The sequence below is a fragment of the Mastigoproctus giganteus genome, chromosome 7 (genome assembly GCF_048544385.1).
Source record: "Mastigoproctus giganteus isolate SK-2022 chromosome 7, ASM4854438v1, whole genome shotgun sequence".
Lineage (NCBI taxonomy): Eukaryota > Metazoa > Arthropoda > Arachnida > Uropygi > Thelyphonidae > Mastigoproctus > Mastigoproctus giganteus.
Window position 1 is genome coordinate 207,461,255 of NC_143581.1, and position 23,836 is coordinate 207,485,090.

At 37.6% G+C, this 23,836-nt stretch overlaps 1 protein-coding gene across 1 annotated transcript in view; it reads right to left on the reverse strand.

The window, feature by feature from the left end:
- Window positions 1-23,836, reverse strand: part of LOC150083623 (SWI/SNF-related matrix-associated actin-dependent regulator of chromatin subfamily A containing DEAD/H box 1B-like) — a 276,675-nt gene that overhangs the window by 70,412 nt on the left and 182,427 nt on the right. The window contains exons 13-14 of the mRNA XM_090377391.1: window positions 20,877-21,020; window positions 9,023-9,118 (exon numbers count right to left, since the gene is read on the reverse strand). Of these exons, the coding sequence (XP_090233517.1) occupies window positions 9,023-9,118; window positions 20,877-21,020 (240 nt within the window). The remainder of the gene's footprint in view (window positions 1-9,022; window positions 9,119-20,876; window positions 21,021-23,836) is intronic.

Below are 23,836 nucleotides of genomic sequence, written 5' to 3' on the forward strand. Positions count from 1 at the left end.
TTCATTTAGAGTTTCTTAGAATTCAGTTAGAATGAAAGGGTGACAAAGGAGGAATGGGAGGTACTGAAATTTATCTTGTACTTTTCTGACAATTTTGATTTGTTGATAAAAGCTGTTGTATGCAGATACTTCAGTGAACGTCTCATTGAGAAAGTTGGCTTTTTTTCCCTTTTTTTTTTTTTTTTTTTTTTTTGTTATTGGCACATCGGCTTCTGTGGCCATAATACACCTTCCAAAGTTTTTTGCATTTTTACTCTGATCCAAGACTGAGGCAAGATTTGAACCCGCGACCTTTGGGTTGCGGGTTCAAAACCTTACCCACCTTACCCACCTGGCTAAAAGTTGGCTATTTCCCCAGGAGGAGATAGTTGTTGCCTGATAATAAATATTGAGATAATAAATCTCGATATTATTTATTAGGGGTATTTATTCTTAGTAAATCTCAATATTTATCATTAAATTTCCTTCCAGAATGGCTGATTGTTGGCATCCTTCAAATTACATCCAGGTGCCTGTTTGGCTCTTCTTTTGAATCAACAGTTTTAGAGTTTCTTGGAAGACCATTAGTGGCAGAAGAGAACTCCAGAAACTAAAATTTAAACACTTCCAAAATGTTTTTATCAATATGCAAACTGTAATGCACAAAATCTTCCATATAACAAAATTTAAAGATGCAATTATTTTAATAGCATGAATTACTAATTAATTCAGTGCACTTTTCAACTGAATACAAGCAGTCCTTGATATTTAGTTATAATGTGTTCCTGAAAATGTGTCCAAAGGTCAAGCGACAAACTTGCATGTTACAATGAGATTTCATTCCTAGCAGCTGACAATTATAAAATCCTTAATTATGGTATAAATTTTCAGTTTGTGTTATTAGTATTATTCAATTAAAAATGTTATTCAATATTTTTAAACATTTAAAAGCAACATTAGATCAAATATAACCAGCAAAATTAATCTTAAAAACTGCTTTCTTATCTTAAAATTAACTCATCTCAGCTTATTGGTGGTGGCATTTTTTAAAGACAGAAGAAACACATTTTAATGATTGGATGAAGAAGGGCTTGCTGATAGTGATTTTTCAGGGGCTTGTGATAAAGATCTAAATGTTAAAGGCACTTCTACCAAATTTGATGTTTTGTTAGCATTCTTGAAAAATTGTCAAGAGAACATGTGTCTTATTCTCTGTTGTTTGTTGTTAGTTATTTGATTTTTAGGAGCATTAGCAACTAAGGCCATATTGCTCCGGGGATATGCAGTGGTCATTCCCTGACCTTTCCGCATCTTCCGTATTTGGTGGTCAACGGGCTCAAACCCCAGTCTAATCAAGAAGTGTGTGCTACGCACTGCTGCTCCTGCCCACCTGGCTACGGAGGCACCTTATTCTCTTTGTTTGGTAAAGAAGTCTAGAGCTGTAGATGACTGACTTTCTACAGGATCACATTTTTCCACAATCTTTAAGAACTTCAATGAAAGTAAAGCCATCACTGAGGTTCTCCATATACAAAGTCTTTGTAGGAAGAGTTTTAATAATTTTGTCAATATGCAAGACCTCAAGTGATGCCTTATTTGCATCTTGTATGACAGTCAGATCTTCTTTGACCATAGGCTATGAATGAAATGCAACCAATTCATCTACATCTTGAGTGCTAACTTCCAAATAGAGTTGATCTATAAAGCTGAACAACTTATTTTGTGGTAGCTTCAAAACCTTCAGAATTTATAGCTATTCTGGGCAATTGCTTCCAGCAACCATTCACTGCTGATACCTTTACTTCAGTCCGACAGTCTTTAATGTTGTTTACAGCATCAAAGATGTTATAACCTTTCCAGAATTCTTTCAAGTAGGTCCACTTTCTTTGGCAGTTGCCCAGATAGCCTAGGTGAATGTTTTACCTCATACAGCACAGCATGAAGGTAGTTGTGATTGTCTGAACCATAGAGTTGTTGTTGGTATTGAGCTTAATGACACAAGGGCTACTAAGACCAAATTGTGTCTGTTCATTGTTTATTTACAGGCAACATATAGCTATATATGTTAAATTATATTCTCCTGTACAGGTCAATAGATTTTAGGATATTCAAAAGTTCTTCTATGTTTGCTCCATTTCCTACGAAGTGAGATAAATCATGAGAGATGTTCAATGTGGAGTGAGATTGAAAAGTGTTAAACTGGACGGTTGAATATAAGGGACAATTAACCAGAAAATGACGGACCATAAGTTACGTCAGACAGGAAGAACACTGAGGTGGGTTTTCTCCCAATAGTAAGAAGAGATGTGTATGATGAGTGTGTCCAATTCTAAGTCTTGCCAATACCACTTCTCTCGTCTGTTTTGTCGGAAGCCAGAGAGCCATAGCTTTGGTTCTTGCTTTATCTGGTAAAGTTTATTGTTCATGTTACTTTTCCAGATCTGTGACCAGTTGTCATAGTATGCTGTGCGAATGATAGGCTTATAGTAGCTGTAAGGAACCTGAGGATGTTGTGAGAGAGAGCGGGTTGAGGATGTTTAGCGGCAATGTCAGCACTTTCATTTCCTCGAATACCAGAATGACCAGGGATCCAGCAAAAACTGATTGACTGATTGGACACGCTGCAGATTAACTGGGAATGAATGCATTTCAAGATAGGATGGGATGATGGGAAATTCCTCCTTATGGCAGACACAGCATTGAGGGAATCTGTGTAAATTATGGCAGGAGAGATGGATAGCTCAATAATTTTACTAAGTGCTAACTTTATAGCATATAATTCAGCAGTGAAAACGCTGCAGGCTAATGATAGTGAGGATGTAGCAGTAAATGAAGGAAAAACTGCAGCAGCACCTACCGTACTGGCACTTTTCGATCCATCAGTATAAATTTTACAGGCATGGGAGTTCAGAGTAGTGTGAGCTGAATGCAACTGCCTGATATTGCAAGGAGGTATGACATTTTTCCTCCACTGAAGAAAACGTACATCGTAAGAGGCAGAAACGTACGTCCAAGGTGAACGAGGAGCATTTGTATCCTGTAAAATATCACTTAAGTCAATATTCCAATTCTGAACAAGCTCTTTAATCCTGAGTGAATCCAGGTCTATTTTCATGTGGTTTGCTCTCATAGAAAAAATCCCAAGTATTATGAAGATACTCCCAACTGTGGTGCCATGGAAGACTCTGGATTTTAGCAGTGTATTGGAGCAGTAATGTTTTCCTACGAAGATGTAATGGCGATCTTGCGCTTTGATATAAAGACTTTGGATTGGAGAAGTCCTGAAAGCATCCAACGTAACCATCAGAGCACTGTGCTGGATGATATTTAGACGTTGTAAAGTAGTGCTTCTGGCAGAGTCATATACTAGACAACCATAATCTAAGTGTGAATAGATTAAAGTTCTGTAAAGGTGAAGTAAAGTATATCGATCCGCTCCCCAAGACATGGACGAGACTGACCGAAGTATGTTCATATGCTTTAGACAAACATTTCTTAATTGAATGATGTGAGTTTGGAAATTAAGCTTGCTGTCTAATACAAGACCAAGAAATCTGACATTAGTAGCAAGTGGGATTGGAGTATTGTTGATTTGTAATTCAGGATCAGGATGGAGAGCCAGACGCTTGCAAAAGTGGGTGGCAGTGCATTTCTTTTCTGATAGTCGATAACCATTCCTTAAAGTCTAGGATTCTATTTTGGTTATGGCAAGTTGGAGTTCAATGGTTTTAATACTTTGAGACTGACAGGAGATGGTAAGGTTGTCTGCATACATATAAGTTTCAACAGTTTTTGGGATATCGTGTGTCATGCTGCTAACTCTAACTGCAAAAAGTGTTGAACTAAGTATCAATCCCTGTGTGACTCCTTCTTCCTGAATGTGAGAAGCAGAGAGTATGATTTTATACCAGACCTGAAAAGTGTGCAACTGCAGGAAAATTTTAATTATTTCAGGCAAATGGCCCATAAATCCCAGATGGTAAAGAACCATAAGAATACCAAGATGCCAGGTAGTGTCAAATGCCTTTTCAAGATCTATGGTCAACTTAGATCTTGTCAAATGCCTTTTCAAGATCTAAGTTGACCATAACTAGATGCTGTTTCCTGATCAACCCTAGATGAGCACATCTAGGGTTGATCTATTTTTTTGAAAGCTATACTGATGATCTGGCAGGAGATTCTCTGACTCCAGGATGTAAGTGAGCCTACTATGAACCATCCTATCGAAAATTTTACCCAAGCAGCTCATGAGAGATATGGGCCTATAATTCTGAACCAGGGTAGGATCTTTTCCTGGTTTTGGTATGGCAATAATAAAATAATGGCGCCAGGAAGAAGGATAAGCATTTTCATAGAAAATCCGATTTAAGAAGATCAACAAAGTAAGCAAGTCCTTTTCAGGTAAATGCTTCAGCATAATGTAATGAATACCATCTGATCTATTTAATGATTCTTTAAGTTCTGTTAATGTAAAAGGTTGGTTGTAGGGAAGGAGTGCCGTGTGAAGAAGTTGATTTTATGCTGTCCTGCAGCTGCTTTGATGTTTTGGAAGGTGGATGCATAAGAAGCAGAAGAAGAGATTGGGGCAAACAATTCTGCTAGTGCATTAGCAACTTCTACAGGAGTAGATATGTCTTTCCCTTTCCAATGAAGTATTGGAGAGGGCAGCCAAGCAAATTTGTCATTTAGGGCCTGTATCTTTCTCCAGATGAGCCAGGTATCAGTGTCTTTGGTGATGGTTGAGGCAAAGGCAATTCATGAATCACGTTTTGCTTTCCGTCTAATTTCCCTTGCTTTAGCTTTAAGTTTCTTATAAGTGATTAAGTTAATTATGGTAGGATACTTTTGGAAATTATTCCGCGCATGTTTTTCTCCTTTTTGGCATGAAGGCAGTCTGTATTGACTGATGTTATATTAAGGAGTCCTTATGTGCTGAAAATTAAGCTAAGCTATATCTACGATCTAGGCAGTCTGTATTCCACCAGTGATTCTGGTGAATGCGATATGCCTCGGATTTTGGAATAGATCCATCGGATGCTGTCAAAATCTGATTGGTTATATATGAAGTTACATCATGTAACAATGCAACAATGCAACAATGGGTTGTTTTTGAACATAAAGTCTGTCTAGATATATATATGGGCAGAATAGCCATCCCAGATCGCCCAGAGTCCAGTAAATTTAGATCATTGTTATTCAAAAACTCCTCAATCAATTTGCCTCTGCATCCATTGTAGTGGATCCCACAATGAATGGTGGCCATTAAAATCACTGAAAAGACAAATTGGTGTTGGGCGTTGTGTAAGGAGACTGTCCAGTTCTGAATGAGGAAACGGCAGAGATGGTGGAATGTAAATAGAAACAAGGGTAACTGAATTACCAACTTCAATACAAGCTGCCACAGCTTCTAGGGAGGTTCGTAACTGGATAAGCCTCAAAGGAATATTTGAATTAATAAGAATAGCTACTCCTCCACGTACAGGAAATTCTGATCTTCTATCTCATCTGTACATGATATAATTTGAAAATTTTGGCAAGATCTGCAGTGACAGGAATGTTTCCTGTAGGCATATGCCTATGGGATTAAATTGGGCGATTAAATCCTTCAAGTCATCTGAATGGCTTCTTAGTCCTCTGCAGTTCCATTGTATGATGTTTTGCATTATTTGGTTTTAGTTGAGGAAGATTCATCTGACTGTTTTTTTTTTGTATGGGGCATTTCTTCTGGTCTTTTTTTTGGGAACATGGAGCATCCCGTATCCATTGTGTCATTGGCATGAAGTTCCAAGACGGGTTCCTCAACCTTGGTGTTCATCCACTTTCACACTGTTAGTGGGTGCTTCAGTTTTCTTAGAGTCATTAGCAGTTTAATTTTTCTATGTCACTCAACACCGTTGGAGTATCGGTTGGAATACTGATTGGAGTGTTAGTGGCTTCACTGATTTTAGTTTTAGGAGTGTCTTTTCCAGATGTTGATAGGGTTGCTTTAACCCAGTTAGCAAGAGAAGTCCAGGGTGGAATTGACACATCTGTTTAAAGTGCAGTTGATGAATAGCTCTGGGTGTGAGATGCATATGATTGACTAGGCATTGTCAATATAATCTGTCTGCGTGCCTCAGGATGTGTAACTTTATGTTCAATTTTGTATTTTTGAATTTTTTTTCCCAGTTTTCCATATTTCACATGATTTGGAAAAAGCAGAGTGGCTTCCTTTGCAGTTGGGGAAAATGGGAGTTGAGGCTGAGCAATATGTTTGTGTATGGTCTTTTGATCCACAAATTGGACAGATGGCATCCCCTCTGCATGCCTGCTGAGAGTGCCCATATTTCTGGCATTTAAAGCAATGAATTGAGTTCGGGATGTTAGGGCGAATTTGGCAATTTAAATAGCCAGCTTTTACTGTGGATGACAATTCTGGAGTGCTATATGTTAAGATGATGGATCTAGTAGGAACGAGATTTCCATCATTTTTTGTCATTATTCGTTTGGCACTGATCACTTTTTGACTGCTAAGCTCTTGAACTAGTTCTTCCTCAGAGACTGTAAGTAGGTCCCACTCTGTGATAATACCTTCAAATGAATTTAAGGTGTTGTGGGGAGTGACAGATATTGGCAGCCCACAAAATGTCTTTGTTTTTAGCAGCCGTTCAGAATGTTTAGAGGAAGCTGTTTCGATCAGGAGGTCTCCCAATTGCAGTCATTTCACCATTTTTGGTAATCCAGCAATGGATTCTAAATATCTTTGAATTAGAAATGGTGATAGCTTGCCTACAGGCTGTGGATAGGGAGTGTATTACCAAAAAATTTGGCAAGTCATGGCACTGTTCTTCCCTCCGAAGTCTTTTTGGTTGGTTCATGTCATTATCAGTTGATGTGTCTGGCCTTGAGTTTAAAGCCTCTAAAGGTGGATACTCATTTATATCCATGGTTGCTCCTTTTTGCCCTGGAGGATAACCTTTCCCCCAAGTTACCGGCCCTGCCACACCACATGGAGGCAAGAGCAGTGCCACCTAGTGACCAAGCAGCTAGCAAAGTTAGTTGGTTAGTGAGAAAGCTAATAAATATACAAAGAAAAGAAAGGTAGTTTCCCTTTCTTGGTTCTCACTCAAAATCTGTTAATTACAGAACCACTTACAGTGAACTGATAATAATAAAGGCACTAGAAATTAAACAAAATGAAATCACTGTCAAAAATCGCTCTATATATCGTTTAGGAAAAATCACTTGGCACTCGGGGCCAAACCACAGAGTGAATATTGCAAAAGATGCAACATTCACCCTATAGATCAGTCCAAAATTTCTGGATAAAGATCCTGTAATGAATATGGATGTCCAAAGCTCACAGTTCCTTGAAAGCTAAAAATCATTCCTGTTACAATATTGCGTAACTGCTGGAACAAAATGAATACTAAGCCAATCCTGAAAAATTGTTTCAGTAGCCCATGCATAATTTCTAATTTTATTCATTTTAATATTTTTCTGAATGGTAGACTAACAAGAGTTTAAGTTTAATGTCACCTTCTGCATTGCCACTGAGCAGTAACCCAAGCCTGACTTTAGCTATCTTGTGCTCAGGTGCAACTTTCTCCTTCTTTTCCAAATAGGTACATGCAGGGATTTAGTTTCAAAATAATCCTGCTTCATTAACTTTAAAAATTCCTCCAACCCCCTGCCAAACAATTTCAGCAAATTATTTTTGCAAATTCTAGTGCAGCTCATTTATTAACAATAGCAGATTCTCTGATCAATGTAATATTGTGAAGCTTTGCCCTATTCTCGAACCCATCAAACTAGCCTTTGCTTGAATAAATTATGGAACATTAACAGAGCACTTTCACCCAAAACATTTCTTCTAATCATCAATGAGACTTATAGTCATACTGTGAGTAACTGAGAAACTCGGTAGAACTTTTTTTTTTTTTTTTTAATGTGTTTCCAATCCATAATTTTAAAGATTTTTTTGTTTCTTCCATAACTGCACCTCACTTTTTCAACATAATCATTGACTGCATATTTCCAGCATTTCAAACATAGTCTTTAATTTTATCCTTTTCTTTCACAACTGAATACACAAAATGACCAGCTTAAGTCTACTGAAGGGTTTAATTGAGACTAAAGATGATCAGCACTTTCATTTTTCCCACTCATTTTTGTAAAATAATAAAGAAAAAGGTACTAACATTGTTAATAATTGCAAAAACACACAGACTAGATAGCAACACTGCTGAAACTGTTGGCAGGCAGGTTGCACAACATGCAATAACTTGCACAGTTCATTTTTGTTAGTTCACTGATGTCTGAAATACTGAGGATTTGAAAGTTGATTTCAGGGTGTCATAATGTTCAAAAGAATGAGTTGTCTGAATGTAGAGCATCCAAAAGTCAAGGGCTGTCCTGTATTATAATAATTTAGAATTACTTTGTAGTAGAAAGTAGCACAACATTGGTTACAAAAGCAGATAAGATGACTATATGGCTATTCTGACCACCAATGGCCAAGTGCAAGACTTTAGATATAATACATATAAAATATTTTAATGCTTTACAACCAGAAGAGTTTATATGTTAAAGTGTAAATGTTAAAAGTGCAAGTTAAAGTGTAAGTTCATTAAGTCTAAGTATCAAATTTATTCATATATGATGAATAAATTTATATATTTATCTTTATTTATTTCATTTCAAACTCTTCTTGGAAATTGCACTAAAAATGAAAAAAAAAGTTTAATGTGTGTTTATGTTTGATTCAAGTCGCAATTAATATTATATTCTTAATTTGTTAATTATTATGTTTATCTCTATTTTACATCACATCAAGCATAAAAGTTTGTCTCAATTTAATGTCATTTCAATAATTAAATATTATAGGTGTTTTTTTTTTTTTTAACATTTCTATATAACTGCTTTTTCTCACAATCCTCAAACCACAATCCAGAAATAACTACTCTACACAAAATAAAGAATCAAGTTCTATGAAACTTATTTAATCCTAATGTAGAATATATTAAAAAAAAAAAAAAAGTAGAGAAATGGCATTTTTTTTTACCTTATATTTTTTGCAAAGTTGGTGAAGTTCAAAATCTGACATGACTTGCATATCTTCAAATATTAGATTTGGATTCGCATCTCGGTGAGTTGGTTCCTTAAACAATATAAAATCATAAGATTAAAGATTGAGAATTACAATTACAGTAGATTTAAATTAAGATGAAGTTGTGATTCACATGAATGAAACACACCTAGTTTAAAACAATGTTTAAGTAAGCTCCATCATCAAGTTCAAAAGTACTGGAGTTGCAGTTGCAGTCTTTCAGCAAAACATGCTTCCTACCATATGAATTAACACTGTTCCAATAAGCATACGGAGATAATAGTTTTGTAATATTTTCTTTATATTCTGGCCTGCCATTTTTCCCAAATAAAAAAATTTTAGAAAAACAATTTTTTTAAAAATTTTCAAAATTTCTGAAATTGTCCTATATTACTTATATGCATTAAATTTGTTAACAGAATGTACCCTATACATGTGCTGCATTAGTTAAGGTTTAATATAATTAAACAGTTTGAATTTTATTTATGTCATTATAATACAATTATCTTTACACAATGAAAAAATTTCAGTTTTTGTTTTATTCTCTTATAGGTAGAGCAAGATATGTGCAACAGTCTTCTGCTACTGTAGTTTAAAAATAGATTTTAAGATAATTTCCATATGTGCAAAGCACCTATTGTCTTCACCATGTCAATCCACTGTATGTAACTTGGCTCCCAGTGGATGGATTTTCAAGAAATTTTATGTTTAGTTCTCCTTAGAGCTGTTTATCAAGCCATCTGAAATTTCATTAAAATCAGAAATCATTATTTCTTATTTTCATATATATCACACAGGTTATACATATACTATATATTGTAGCTGAAGCATGCCTTCAAATATGATATTTAGATTTGCATCTTTTGAGTTCATTCCTAAAATTAAAATTTCTGAAAACTATACTATGTTATTAAGATAGAATAGTAAAATGACAGTCGATGATGCTCCATCTACAGGAAAGGTGTGCTAATCCCCTTTTTTAATGCTAAAGGCATTTCTGTAACCATTCTACAGCATCACTTAAGGGATAAATGTAGCCAATTTCTGCATGAAATTGACTATATTCACAAACTTAAATTTGTGAGAGCTGCAAACCTTTGTGGCTGAGAGTAACGTTTGTGAAAAATAACTAATCAGCTATTTCTATGGCCTGTTAAACCTATGAAATATTCCTATAACATAGAAATACTTAGCAGCCTGCAAAGCTTGATATACATTTTTAAAGATGATAGAATAATTCAGATACTGGCCATATGGTGCAAGAAAACTTAAGGCTTATGCTGCACCAGCCAAAAAAAAAGAAAAAGTAAAATAGTATATAAAATAAATAATTAATAAATAATAAAAGAAAAGGAAATAAACAACCTATGCATTTCCCTCCTCCCATAGGTAACTATCCAGCTGACCTTTGAATTTCCCCAAACTGTCAGCCTCATCCACCCATGTAGGTAACTTATTTCAGTAATTTATAACTTGCTGGCTAAAATAAAACTTCCTGCAATCCAGTCTAAACTTCTCCACCTGTAATTTGAATTTATGGCACCCAGTTCTAGAATCATTTATAACAGTCAAAATTTTGTCCTCATTCATTTTACAGATGGGCTGCCAGGACAGCGAAGGGTTTTGTCAATTATATGCAGGAATTTTGCCATGAGGGATAGGAGGAAATTATTCCTTTGCATAAGGCAATGGTTAGGCCACATCTTGAATAATGCATACAAGTCTGGAAGGTCTCATTTTAAAAAGAATGTTGATCTGTTGGAATGGGTGCAGAGAAGAGCAACAAGATTGGTGAGGGGAGCAAGAGGGTGATGTTACCAGGAAAGGCTTCAGGTTTGCAAATTGCAGCATCTGGAGACCATGCATGCCTGTGAGGATGTCTGATTGAGACATTTAAGGCTTTGAATGCCTCGAATGAGCTCAATATTAATGGAATTTTTCCTCTTGCTCAGACTATACAAAGGGAGGCATAAATTCACGTTGAGGAAGGATTGCTGTACATCGCATGTGCAGAAATTTGTTTTTGTGGAAAATTTGAATAAATTCAAGGAAAAACTAGATAAACTGTTACAGTGACAGGTGAAATGGGGAGTGTTGGCTTTTTTTTTTTTTTTTTGTTGATGCTGTATAAGCTTGCTTTCCTGCATCAGTTGCCACTGCGACTACTTAACTGGTCTGTAGGTTTATCATACAGTGACAGAAAGACTACCCAGGAGGGAAGAGTTTGCCATAGCAACTACAGGATGACTGACATACTACTGAAGTGAGTGGCAATGATTTCAATATGAAACTAATACATGCCTGGATACTTTTTGAAGGATACTGTAGAACATAATAAACTATAACTCAGTTCTGTACATCAGGTTCAATGAATTATTTCCTGTAAAACATTATAATCCACAGGTGCACAATATCTAACCCCTATTCTCTTTGCCTTTGTGTAGTTTAGTTTCCATTTTTTTTTTTTTTTTTTTTAATGAAAACCCCAAACACGAAAGGTATCAAAACCTATAGTACTTAGTACCGTGCATGGGTTGAAGGAGAAGTATGGGGGGAAGGGGGATGCCGGAAACTTTGCTCTAGAGACTAAACATGGGTTTCACCACTTCAAGCCTCCAATAAGCAAAGTGGTGGTATTTCACTGGTTGCTGAAAGTCATCTACAACCTTGGCATACATGTCCACATGATGTTTGAATATAACGTTGCCAACTTCCAGCTGGCTGTTTACTATAACAAGAAAGAGGGAAATCGTGAAGTAATGAAAAAACGTTCAGCATTTATCTAGCTAGTTATGGACTTTATTCATTTGTGGTGCTTTTGTGTTCAATTTGTGTGCATCAGTATTATATTATTCACAAGAGGGAAGAATGAGAAGCCTACGAAATGTTAAAAACAAACAATCCATTTTATGATTCAAATGATCATCAGAAGTAAAATTAAAATATAAAAGAGAGCAAAGAAATATACCAGAATGGAATTCTATTGTGATTTGATGATCTAAGCTTACAGTATTGTACAGTATTTTTATTCAAAAAACAAATTTACGCCAGAAAATAAATTAAAGACTGTTGGCTATAAAAGCTCTTTATTTTATATGATTCTGAAACACAGAGAATCTTCTCATAGTAGTTAATATTTTCCAATCTAGTAGCTAGAAGCTAAAGAAATTGAATATTTTAACTTTAATGTGTGTTGTTTACTATTATCACTAAATGAGTTTATTTTCTTAATGTTTTGTCTGTAAAAAAAATTATTTAAAATCTATAAACATTGCAGCAACGCTCTTACTGAAACTGTACATAATTTCCAAAATAAATTTTCTTTCACCAGACATGACTAGTTCAACTGTTATGTGACCCAATGTAATGGAAAAACTAAAGGAAGTCCCATTAATTTAATTTATTGTGGAAGGGCCTAGTGATTAGCATTAGCATTAGTAGAGGCATTTGATGCAAGAAAGCAAGCTTATGCAGCATCAGCCAAAAAAAAAAAAAAAACCCACTTCCACTTCACCCCTCTGTTCGTTCAAAATACCTGTCCAGCTGAGCCTTAAACTTATTTAGGCTATCAACCTCCACCACAAGGGATGGCAGTCTGTTCCACCAACCAACCACCCGCTGCCTAAAGGCAAATTTCCGCACATCTATCCTACATCTGTCTTTCCTCAATTTGAATTTATGCCCTCTCAGGTGATTTTTCTGAGCTAGAGGAAGAATCCCATCAGCATTGAGCATGCTTAAACCATTCAAGGCTTTATACACCTCTATCAGATCACCTCGCTGGTGCCTAGTCTCCAGACACTGTAATTTGCAAAACTTAAGCCTTTCTTCGTAAGAGCACCCCTTTGTTCCATTCACTAATCTTGTTGCCCTTCTCTGTACTCGTTCCAGCAGCTCTACATCCTTCTTGAAATGAGGCCTCCAGACCTGTATACAGTACTCTAGGTGTGGCCTGACCATTGCCTTATACAAGGGAATAATCACCTCCTTATCCCTGCTGGAAAAATTCCTGTATATCATTGACAATACTCCATGAGCTACTCTTGCAGCCCGTCTGCACTGCTCAGAGAACTTCATATCTGCCTGCACAATCACCCCCAAGTCCCTTTCATTCTCTACCACTGTCAGTGTAGTACCACAGAGTTGATACGTTGCTCTCGGGTTGCTGTTTCCCATGTGTAGTACTTTACATTTGTCAATGTTAAACTTCATTTGCCACCTCTCAGCCCATCTGCTCAACCTTTCCAGATCCTGTTGCAGCAGCATAGTGTCAGTAGTGTCCTTGACAACCCTGCCAACCTTTGTATCATCTGCAAACTTGGACATTAAGCTTGATATACCATCATCAATATCATTTATAAATACAGAAAACAATAATGGACCCAACACTGAGCCCTGAGGGACTCCACTAATAATATTAGTCCACGATGAGCAGTGTCCATTGATTACCACTCCTTGTCTTCTCCCCCTCAACCACCCCTTTATCCATAGCAGCAATTTGCCTCCAATGTCAACTGCTCCAATTTGTGTAGCAGTCTTCCATGTGCAACAGTATCAAAAGCCTTTCTAAGATCCAAGTATATAATATCAAAGTTATTCCCTGCATCCAGTTCTTTTGTGACTGCATCATAGTATCCAATCAAGTTGGTCAGGCAAGACTTCCCCTTAACAAAACCATGCTGTGTCTGAGCTATAACTGAAGTCTTGTCTAAATGATCCTGCAGTGCTTCTTTAACCAGTGCCTCCATTAATTTTCCTGGAACAGAAGTTAAGCTCACAGGTCTATAATTACTTGTGTCAGCCTTTGATCCTCCTTTGTGAATTGGGGTCACATTTGCACATTTCCAGTCTATGGGTATCTCCGCTGAGTCCAAGGAAGCTCTCATAATTATGGCTAAGGGTTTGCTTACTTCCTTTGCTGCCTCCTTTAATATAACTGGATAGATCCCATCCACCCCGGGTGCCTTTCTTGTGTTTATCTTCAACAGTTTCTCCTCCACTTTACTCCCAGTTATTTCAAGATTCTGTAGCTTACTGCTAGAGTTGAATACACCTCTGGCATTCCCCTCGCTGAATAACTCCTCATGTGTGAATGTCGATGCAAAATATTCATTTAGTTTGTTAGCTACCTGAGCAGGATCATCAACAGTTGACCCATCAATATCAAGTGGACCAATCTGATTCATCCCCTTCCTTCTAGAGTTTACATAAGTAAAGAACTCTTTGCTGTTTTTCTTTGCATCCCTTGCCAAGGATTTCTTGTAATCTGCCTTCGCCTGCCTAACATCCTTTGTAACTTGGTTGCATATCAACTTGTATCTATCATAGGCTTCTGTGTCATGTGTTAATTTGTAAGTATCCCATGCATTTTTCTTCTCTGCCATATGCCTCATTAGTTCATCTGACATCCATTTTGGCCTAGACCTTGAACAATATTTCTTAGTTGGTATGTAAAGCCTAGTAGCTTCCAAGATAAGTTCTTTGAATGCTTCCCATTTTGAATTTGCTGTTGGTAACATCATCAGTTGGTCCCACTGTATAGAATTTAAATACTGTCTCAGTCCATCGTAGTCGCCTTTACGGAAGCAATAACCCTTCCCTTTACCCCTAATGGTAGTTACCTCTTTGAGTAAATCCCACTTCAGCACACTGTGATCACTGCCACCTAGTGGTTCATTTATTTGCAGATTCTTAATGCATGAAGAATCACTGCTGATAATCAAATCAAGAGTATTACTCCCTCTAGTTGCCTCCCGAACATGCTGATGTAGAAAACAATCATCCAATAAATCCACAAAAGCCCTGCTAGTGTGTGAGTAACCAGCCCCCAAATTCCAGTCAATATCTGGGAAATTAAAATCTCCCATTATAAGACTCTCTGATTTACTGGCCCACTCTATTTCCCTGTACAGTTCCTTATTATACTCATCAGAGTCATTAGGCCTATAGCACACTCCTACTCTCAATTTTGATCTCCCAATGCTTATGTCACACCAAACTGACTCAACACTGCACTGTCCAGCGATGTCGACTGGCTTCACTTCTTTGGTTTTTATGTGTTTCTTAACTAATAGCATAACCCCTCCCTCCTTCCTATCCTGTCTATCCTTTCTGTAGACGTTGTACTCCCCAAATTGCAGTTCTGCATCCCTTATATCTGTGTGACACCACGTCTCTGATATCCCAACAATATCTGCCTTTGATGTTTTGAGCAATACCTCAAATTCATCAAATTTATTTACTAAACTCCTAGCATTGGTGTACACGCAAGTATACCTGCACCTGTTTCTATTCTTAGCTACCCTAACACAACCCATGTGTTTACTTGTACCGCAATGGCTCCTAGCCGTCTCTGAAATACCATGCATCTTGTTTTTCAGGCTTCTGCTCATTCTAATAGAAGCAGTGCAAGAATCTCTTTCACCTCTGTCAGTGGCTACTGTCAATCTATTGGTCTTTGTCTCCCCCCAAGCTAGCAGTTTTCCGACCCACCTAACACTGCCTCGATAGCATCAGCAAATATTCTTGCACCCTTTCTATTTAAGTGTATCCCATCCCTGTAGAAGCAATCTCTCCTGTTAACAAGTACAGTCCAGGCTGAAAAAAATTCTACCCCTTGAGCCTTGCACAATCTTTCCAGGGCCGAATTGATCGACAAGGCTCTCATCATATACTCCCTCCTATCGTGTCTGGGCAGAATTGCAGACACTTTCAAATTCAACCCTAATTCTCGGCTTTTGTTCAACAGTGACCTGTACTTGTTAAGTAATTCTGCCGGTCTCCTACTCTTAATATTATTAGTGCCAACGTGTACAACTATATCACCTTTTGTGCCCTTAAAAGATGATATTCGCTCTACAACGTCATCAACCTTTGCCCCTGGCAGACATACCCTGGTCCTGTTCCACCTATCTTTTTTACAAAGCATGTTCCCCGTTTCCCTGAGAATAGAGTCACCAACAACTACTAGTTCCTTCGGGACCAGCGCATTCTGCCTTAGGGGTTGTCTCTGTGTCACGCGATGCCCAAGTGCAAGCTCTGGCGTTGATGTGGGCAGCTGAGAGCTTGATGGGCCCCTCAATTTAGTTTCTTCGAGGGCATCCACCCTGTCCTTCAAGCTCTCATATAGGCCCACAAGAACGCCGAGTTGTTGCCTGATATCGATACACTCCTTGCATCGCGCACACACAAAGACATCCCCCTTGGCAGTATCATGTCCCGTACCCGATTGCTCTGCAAACAGTGCATTTTATAAGGCTGTGAGTCAGAGGACAACTGCCCCCCTCAGTTCTGCTCTGAGTCACAGTGCTTCCATTAGCTTGAGCCTTTTGCTTTGCTGCTCTGGTCTGAGTCATGATTCTATTAATTTATTAATTAATTATAATTAATTATGTTATGTTATTAATTATGTTAAATATAATTAATTATATTACGTTTGTAATCTAAGTCGTTATATGTATTTATTTATACGTACAATTTAACTGCTAACGAAGTTCAACTAACGCTATCTAGTACGGCATACAACTATCGTATCACAATGGCGGGAAAATTACGAACGGTAGCGGAGTTGAAACACGTGGAAACCTTTACCGATACTTTTATGCAATTACAAGGCCGAGTAAAGAATAAATACACCAAGTTAATCAGAAAATCACAAAATAATGTTATACTACTAAATTTAAATCAAAAGTTTTAGAAAAACAATAATTTCAAATCAATAAATAAGAAAAATCCACTTAGCGGCTTGGAACACGACCGTCTCTAGTAGCCTCGTCAGCAGACTCCCAATGATATAGTAGAAGGTGATATAGTGATATAGTAGAAGGTGATATAGTAGAAGGGTTGTTCCCACAGTAATATTACCATGAAACACTACATATTTAATAGTTCTAGAGGGGAACAGGTATCCTGTGTGTTATCAGACACTCAGCCTAAAACACTGATGGATCCAATATCTCTCTATTACAGAAGATTTAGGAGAAGTCCGGTTGGCCTGCCTCCCTAAAATCCACTCATGCACACCTTCTCGATGGTAAGCCCTGTTACGTCACTTAGGTGGCAACGAACGTGTAGAGTGGTTCTCTTCAAGACGCCTGGTCAGCGTGAAGAGGAAAAGACCAAACCCTCCAGCAATGAGAGCACAACAATACAAATGGCCCTCAGTCCCCAGCAGCTTTCACTCTCCCTCTTACGGCAGCGAGAGGATCAGAGTGGAAGCAGAGGGTGCTAAGAATCTCTGGGTACGACCAGGCTGCCATGCACGGAAATTGAACTTGGCCTGTTATAACGTACGATCACTCATCGGTGAAGACAGGATATTAGAGCTGGAAAAGGAATTAGAAAATGTGAATTGGAATATCATCGGTTTGGCTGAAACAAGAAGAAGAAATGAATCACTTATAAGTTTATCAAGTGGAAATCTGCTATACACCAATGGAAACAGTGAAAGGAGTGAAGGTGGAGTTGGGTTTCTGGTCCATAAAGATTTTAAAAACAACATTTTGGAATTCAAAGGTACATCACCAAGGGTGTCAAGACTAATACTCAAGATTTCTAAGAGGTACAAGCTAAAGATTATAATGATTTATGCACCAACATCGAGCCATGATGATGAAGACGTTGAAGAAATGTACACTGAAATTGAGAGTCTTCTAGATGAGCAGAAAACCCACTACACTATTATTATGGGGAACTTCAATGCTAAGGTTGGAAAAAGGCAAAACAGCGCAGAAAGAGGAACTATAGGAAATTTTGGAATTGGTGAAAGAAACAAAAGAGGTGAAAGACTTGTGGAATTTGCAGAATCTCAAGGAATGTCAGTAATGAACACTTTTTTCAAGAAAAGGGTGAACAGAAAGTGGACATGGAAGAGTCCAAATGGATTAACAACTAATGAAATCGACTTCATCCTCACTAACAGAAGATATATTGTGAATGATGTTACCGTCCTGAATAAGGTAAATGTTGGAAGTGATCACAGAATGGTAAGATGTACACTTGATATAGATGTAGGAAATAAAATGAAAAAACTGACTCGAGTAAATAATACAAAGGTCTTTGAAATAACAGAGGAGGAGAAAAAGCAGTATGTACTGGAACTTAAGAACAAGTTTGAGCTTCTGCAGACTGCTCAGGACCAAGATATCGACGAGGAATATTACAACTTTCTGAAAGTGATAAAGCCCAAGAAACCTATAGGGAAACAGAAATCCAAAGAAGAAAAAATTAGTCAAGAAACACTTGTCATGATGAACCAAAGACAACAAATGAAGAGCAAGAAAAACACTGACAGGGAGAAAATTGAGTATACTGAGTTATGCAAAGCCATTAGAAAGAGACTCAGAGAGGACATAAGAAGATTTAACAAAAGAAAAGTAGAACAAGCATTAAGGGAAAACAAAGGATTTAAATCAGCAGCCATGAGCAGTAATACAGAAAGACAAATGATACTGAAACTGAAGAATAGCGATGGTGTACTTATAAACAGCAGAGAAGGCATAATTCAAATAGCAGAAGACTACTATAGAGAATTATACAAGGAGCGAGGGAATGATACCAGCAGTGGGGAAGATGGATTGCAAAGTAGCAACACATACGACATACCCGATATTCTTCCTGATGAGGTAGAACATGCATTGAAGAAAATGAAGAATCGGAAAGCCCCGGGGGAAGATGAAGTTACTGTAGAGTTGTTAAAATTGGGAGGAAGAGACATAACACAAAAACTGGCAAGGCTGTTCACAAAGTGCATTAGAAAAGGTGTGATGCCTAAGCAGTGGAATAATGCAATCATAGCTTTGCTGCATAAGAAAGGAGATAAATCAGAAATTGGAAATTATAGACCAATTAGCTTGTTATCCCATATCTACAAGTTGTTCACAAGGGTCATTACTAACAGATTAGAAAGAATACTTGATGAGAATCAACCGAAAGAGCAAGCTGGCTTTAGGACAGGATTCTCAACTATGGATCACCTTCACGTAATATCACAGCTAATGGAGAAAGCAAATGAATATAAAACACCATTATGCCTGGCATTTGTGGATTATGAAAAGGCATTTGACTCCATACAGCATAAGGCAATGTTTCGGGCACTGGAAAGACAAGGCATAGATACTCCATATATTATGATTTTGAAGAAAATATATGAGAGTGCTACATCCTTTATTAGACTAGACAAAGACAGTAGGAAATTTAAAATCGAGAGAGGAGTTCGACAAGGAGACACAATATCTCGGAAGCTGTTTACTGCTGCCCTTGAGGAAGCTTTCAGAAGATTAGACTGGTCGCAGAAAGGAGTCAATGTGAACGGAGAGTACCTAAACCATTTACGATTTGCAGATGACATTGTGGTCATAAGCCACGATCCCAAAGAATTAGAGGAAAATCTTAATCAGTTATGCACAGTTAGTAAGGATTTTGGACTAAAGATGAATATGGCTAAAACAAAAGTAATGATGAACAAGTATGCCACGGAAAGGGAAATAATGATTGAAGGAGCAGTAATTGAAAAGGTGGAGTCATATACTTATCTGGGACAAGTTATTAGCTGTAATAATGATAAATGGCTGGAAGTCAAGAGAAGAATAAATTTTGGATGGATAGCATTCAGGAAATAAATAAATAAATAAATAAATAAATTTTCTGTTTATACTCCGGCACGACAACCAAGTCAGTAGAGTTTACAATAAATCGTCAATACAAATATTTATCGTATTTAGTAGTTACGGGCTTGAACCCCGGTCCACTCAAGGAACGCGTGCTATGCACTCTCGCTCCTGACCACTGGGCTACGTCAGGCCTATATAGTCACATACTGAAGAGCAATATCCCAGTTTGTCTGAAACGTAAAATAATGAATCAATGTATACTCCCCACCATGACTTATGGAAGTGAAACTTGGGCACTCACCAAAAGAATGGAAGAGAAGCTAAGAACTACACAGCGAAGAATGGAACGAATTATATTGGGAATCAGACTGTTAGATAAGAAGAGAAACACATGGATTAGGCAGCAAACTCAAGTAAAGGACATTCTTATCAAAACTAAAGAACTAAAATGGTCTTGGGCAGGACACATAGCTCGAAGGCATGATGACAGATGGACTAAGAAAATAACAGAATGGTACCCAAGAGGAGCTAGAAGAAAACCTGGAAAACAAAGGCGGAGATGGATAGATGAAATTCATGAGTTTTTGAGTAGTAAATGGATGGCCAGTGCTCAAAACAGAAGGAACTGGAAAGTTGTTGGAGAGGCCTTCATCCTGCAGTGGATTGAAAATGGCTGATGATGATGAATCACTATTCTTAACTTCGGGTACATATTTGGCAATCTCCAGAGAAACACAGAATTTAAACGATTTGCATAATTCAGATTAAAATCAGAATTTCTCTGGGATTAGAAATGCATTTCTAGCTTTGCTATATATTACTAAACAGTAATACTAAATATAAAAATAGCAAAATGCTTAAAGTGCGGTACTCACCTTGAATATAAGCAGAAGTGCACTAATCCGTCCCTGGTTGTCTTTATGACAACCAGGGACGGAGTAGTGCACTTCTGCTTCCTTGCGCTTATTTTAAAATTCTGTTAAATTAAATCTCATCCCACCTTAATGCATTAACTTAACCATTCCACCTTATATTTAGCCATCAGTCTTTTCATAAAACTATTGCAGATTATATTCAAGGTGAGTACCGCACTTTAAGCATTTCACTATTGTTATATTTAGTCTATTATCACGGTACTATAAGAATTCTATAACTTTATACTTACTAAACAGTAATACTTACATAACAAACTAACCTACCTTAAGCATAAGTTTAGACATTTTCATAAGTTTTGAATCAGAATAATAATTCCTTAATAATAAAGGATGATTAGCTGCCTTTCTTAACTGCATCATCATTCCAGATCCACTGGTTTCAATACCCTTTTCTTTGTGTTCTTTAATCTAAGGAGAAACCAAAAAAAAAATTAAGTTTCTTTTCATTTTTCCACAGTAGTATTATATTATAATTATCCATGAAAACAGATAATCTACAAAATATAATATTTTGACCCAATTAAAAATGAAAAATCGTTATTTTTGTATTCCAAAAATTCTCAAAACAGCACTTCTTCAATTGGGATACTAAAAAACCAACAGGCTATGAAGAGAAAAAAAAAATAACAACAATAACCATATATATATATATATATATATAGTGTACTCGGACTTTAACGACATCCATAATTCTGCAAGAGATGCAAAATTTCAGAAATTAACAAGTTACTGGAATTTCACTTCATTACATCTGTAAGTCTACAGTTAGTCCTCTGCTCAAAATAGTCCTTGAGGTAGTCACAAACATTCTCTCAGATATACCAGACAAGTGGACCCAATTTCGGTGGTCTGAGACAGCCAAATCCTCTGCTTCCACCTTCACGATGGTGGAACTGTTAGTAATCCTAGGTATAACCCCCATGCACAAGCACATTGTGGGTGAAAACCCAGGTGTGAACCAACGTAAACAGGGGCTGATGTTTTGTGCCCACACCACACGGAGGAATGCTGCCCCTCTGTGTTACCAGGCAATATTAGGTGGTAGATGACTCTCATCAATCGGTGCATTACCACCATTTTGCTTATTGGAGGCTTGAAGTAGTGGAACCCATGTTTAGTCTCCAGACCTAAGTTCCAGTCAACCCTTCTCCATCTCTTCCATCATGCAGTATGATTGATGATTTTTGAGATTATGATGAACATCGTGGCGAGATCCATTATTCCTTACATTTCGGGGGTACAGCTCTAAAACGGTGTTCGCAAGTCGGCCGCTAGTTAGTACACCAGACCGAACCTATTGGTAACTCTCTGGGAGGCTTCCAGATCAGCTAGTGTATAATCTTGTTACCTCTACTCTGTCAGATAGTGACTGGAGGGAGTCAGTAGTTTGTATGTGGGGGGGGGAGCTTTGTCGAGGCCACGTTATGTCAAGGATCTGGGTATATTCTTACCATGTGTACACCATCTTGAAAAATTTCATTACTTCATACAGCATGTCCCACCCACTTTTTCTTACTATTGAATACACCATGAATTGTCAAACTAATTGAGCAAGCTTATTGGCAAAAAGATCTAAACCTCTCAAACACTTCCTAATTCATTTCACAAATATACGTGCTCAATTCTAATCTCAATGATGTCCATTTCCACTTACAGTCTGCCCAACACCATGTACTTTTTCTGACAGAATCTCAGTTATCGGTTGATTCAGCTACTGCTCATCTCAGATGCCCAAATTATTCGCTGTATGATTCCTTTCGCCTCAAAGGTGGTACTTGTGCATATGTCCGTTCTGATATTACCTGTCAGAGACTTGGCAATTTGGAATCTCCTCTCTTTGATCTTCTCTGGCTTAAAATCTCTCTATCTCAATGTGTCAAATTCATCTGTTGTCTCTACCGTTCTCCCAATTCCACTAATCACTTGGAGCTCTTTGACTTCCTTTCTTTGCAACTTGACTTTTTCCAGTCCAACTTTCCTAACAGTGAAGTAAATTTCCTTGGTGATTTTAATGTTCACAACTACAGCTGGCTTCCGTTTTCTAGTCACACCGGCAATGCTGAAGCTTTTGCAATTACTAATGACCTTGCACAGATTGTTCATTTACCTACAAGAATACTGGACAATCCTAATCATACAACCAATACGCTTGATCTTTTTCTCACAAACAACCCTTCTAAGTACATGGTTAAAGTAAGAGGTCCTTTAGGCACTTCAGATCACAACTTGGTGATTGTCTCTTCTCCAATGGAGCCTTTATTTCATGGCTATTCCCAACCTTGTGTTGTTTGGCATTACAAGAATGCAAAATGGGATGACCTGCATGATTTCTTTTCTTCGGTCGGATTACTGTTTCAAAACTTCTGATGTCAATATTTGCTCAGATCGTGTCAGTGAAATTATTCTTGCAGGAATGGAATCCTTTATCCCACACTCTACTTTAAAATCTCGTCCTTTATCTAAACCTTGGTTTTCCAATAAATGTGCTAAGGCTGTTCAAGAGAAGAATGTTGGATATCGTAAGTGGCTTGTTTCTAATTCTTCAGTTTCATTTTCTGCTTACACCAAAGTTTGCAACAATTGTAAAGCAGTTATTAACCAGTCCAAACTAGAGTTTGAACAGGCTAAGAGTAGAAAACTTGCTTCTTGCCCTAATGGTAGCCGAGCATTCTAGTCTCTTGCCCAGCTATTGGCCGCAACTTTTGCCCAGCTCTGCTCCCACATCTGTCCAAACCAGATAGTTTTGTTGTCACTTAAGCCAAGGATAAAGCTGACCTGCTAGCATCCCATTTTTCTTCCAACTCATGTATTAATGATCTTGGTAAAACACCTCCCACCATTCACAACACGCTCCATTCAATGCCTCCTATGGTGATCCGTCAAAAGGATGTCAGAAGCATTTTGACGAATCTTGATGCTAAGAAAGCTCCAGGTCCTGATGGTATTTCTGCACTTGTTCTCCAAACGTGTGCTCCTGTTCTTTGCCGCCTTTTTTCACTTTCTTATTCCAAAGGTGTTTTTCCTTCTGCTTGGAAATTTGCTCATATCCAGCCAGTTCCAAAAAAGGATGACAAATCCCTCCCATCAAATTGTCATCCCATTGCAATTACTTCTACTCTTTCTATCTAGAAAGAGTAGAAGTAGAAACCTTCTGTCTGATCAATGATCGCCAGTATGGATTCCGTCAGTGTAAATCCACTGGTGATATTCTGGCTTATGTTACC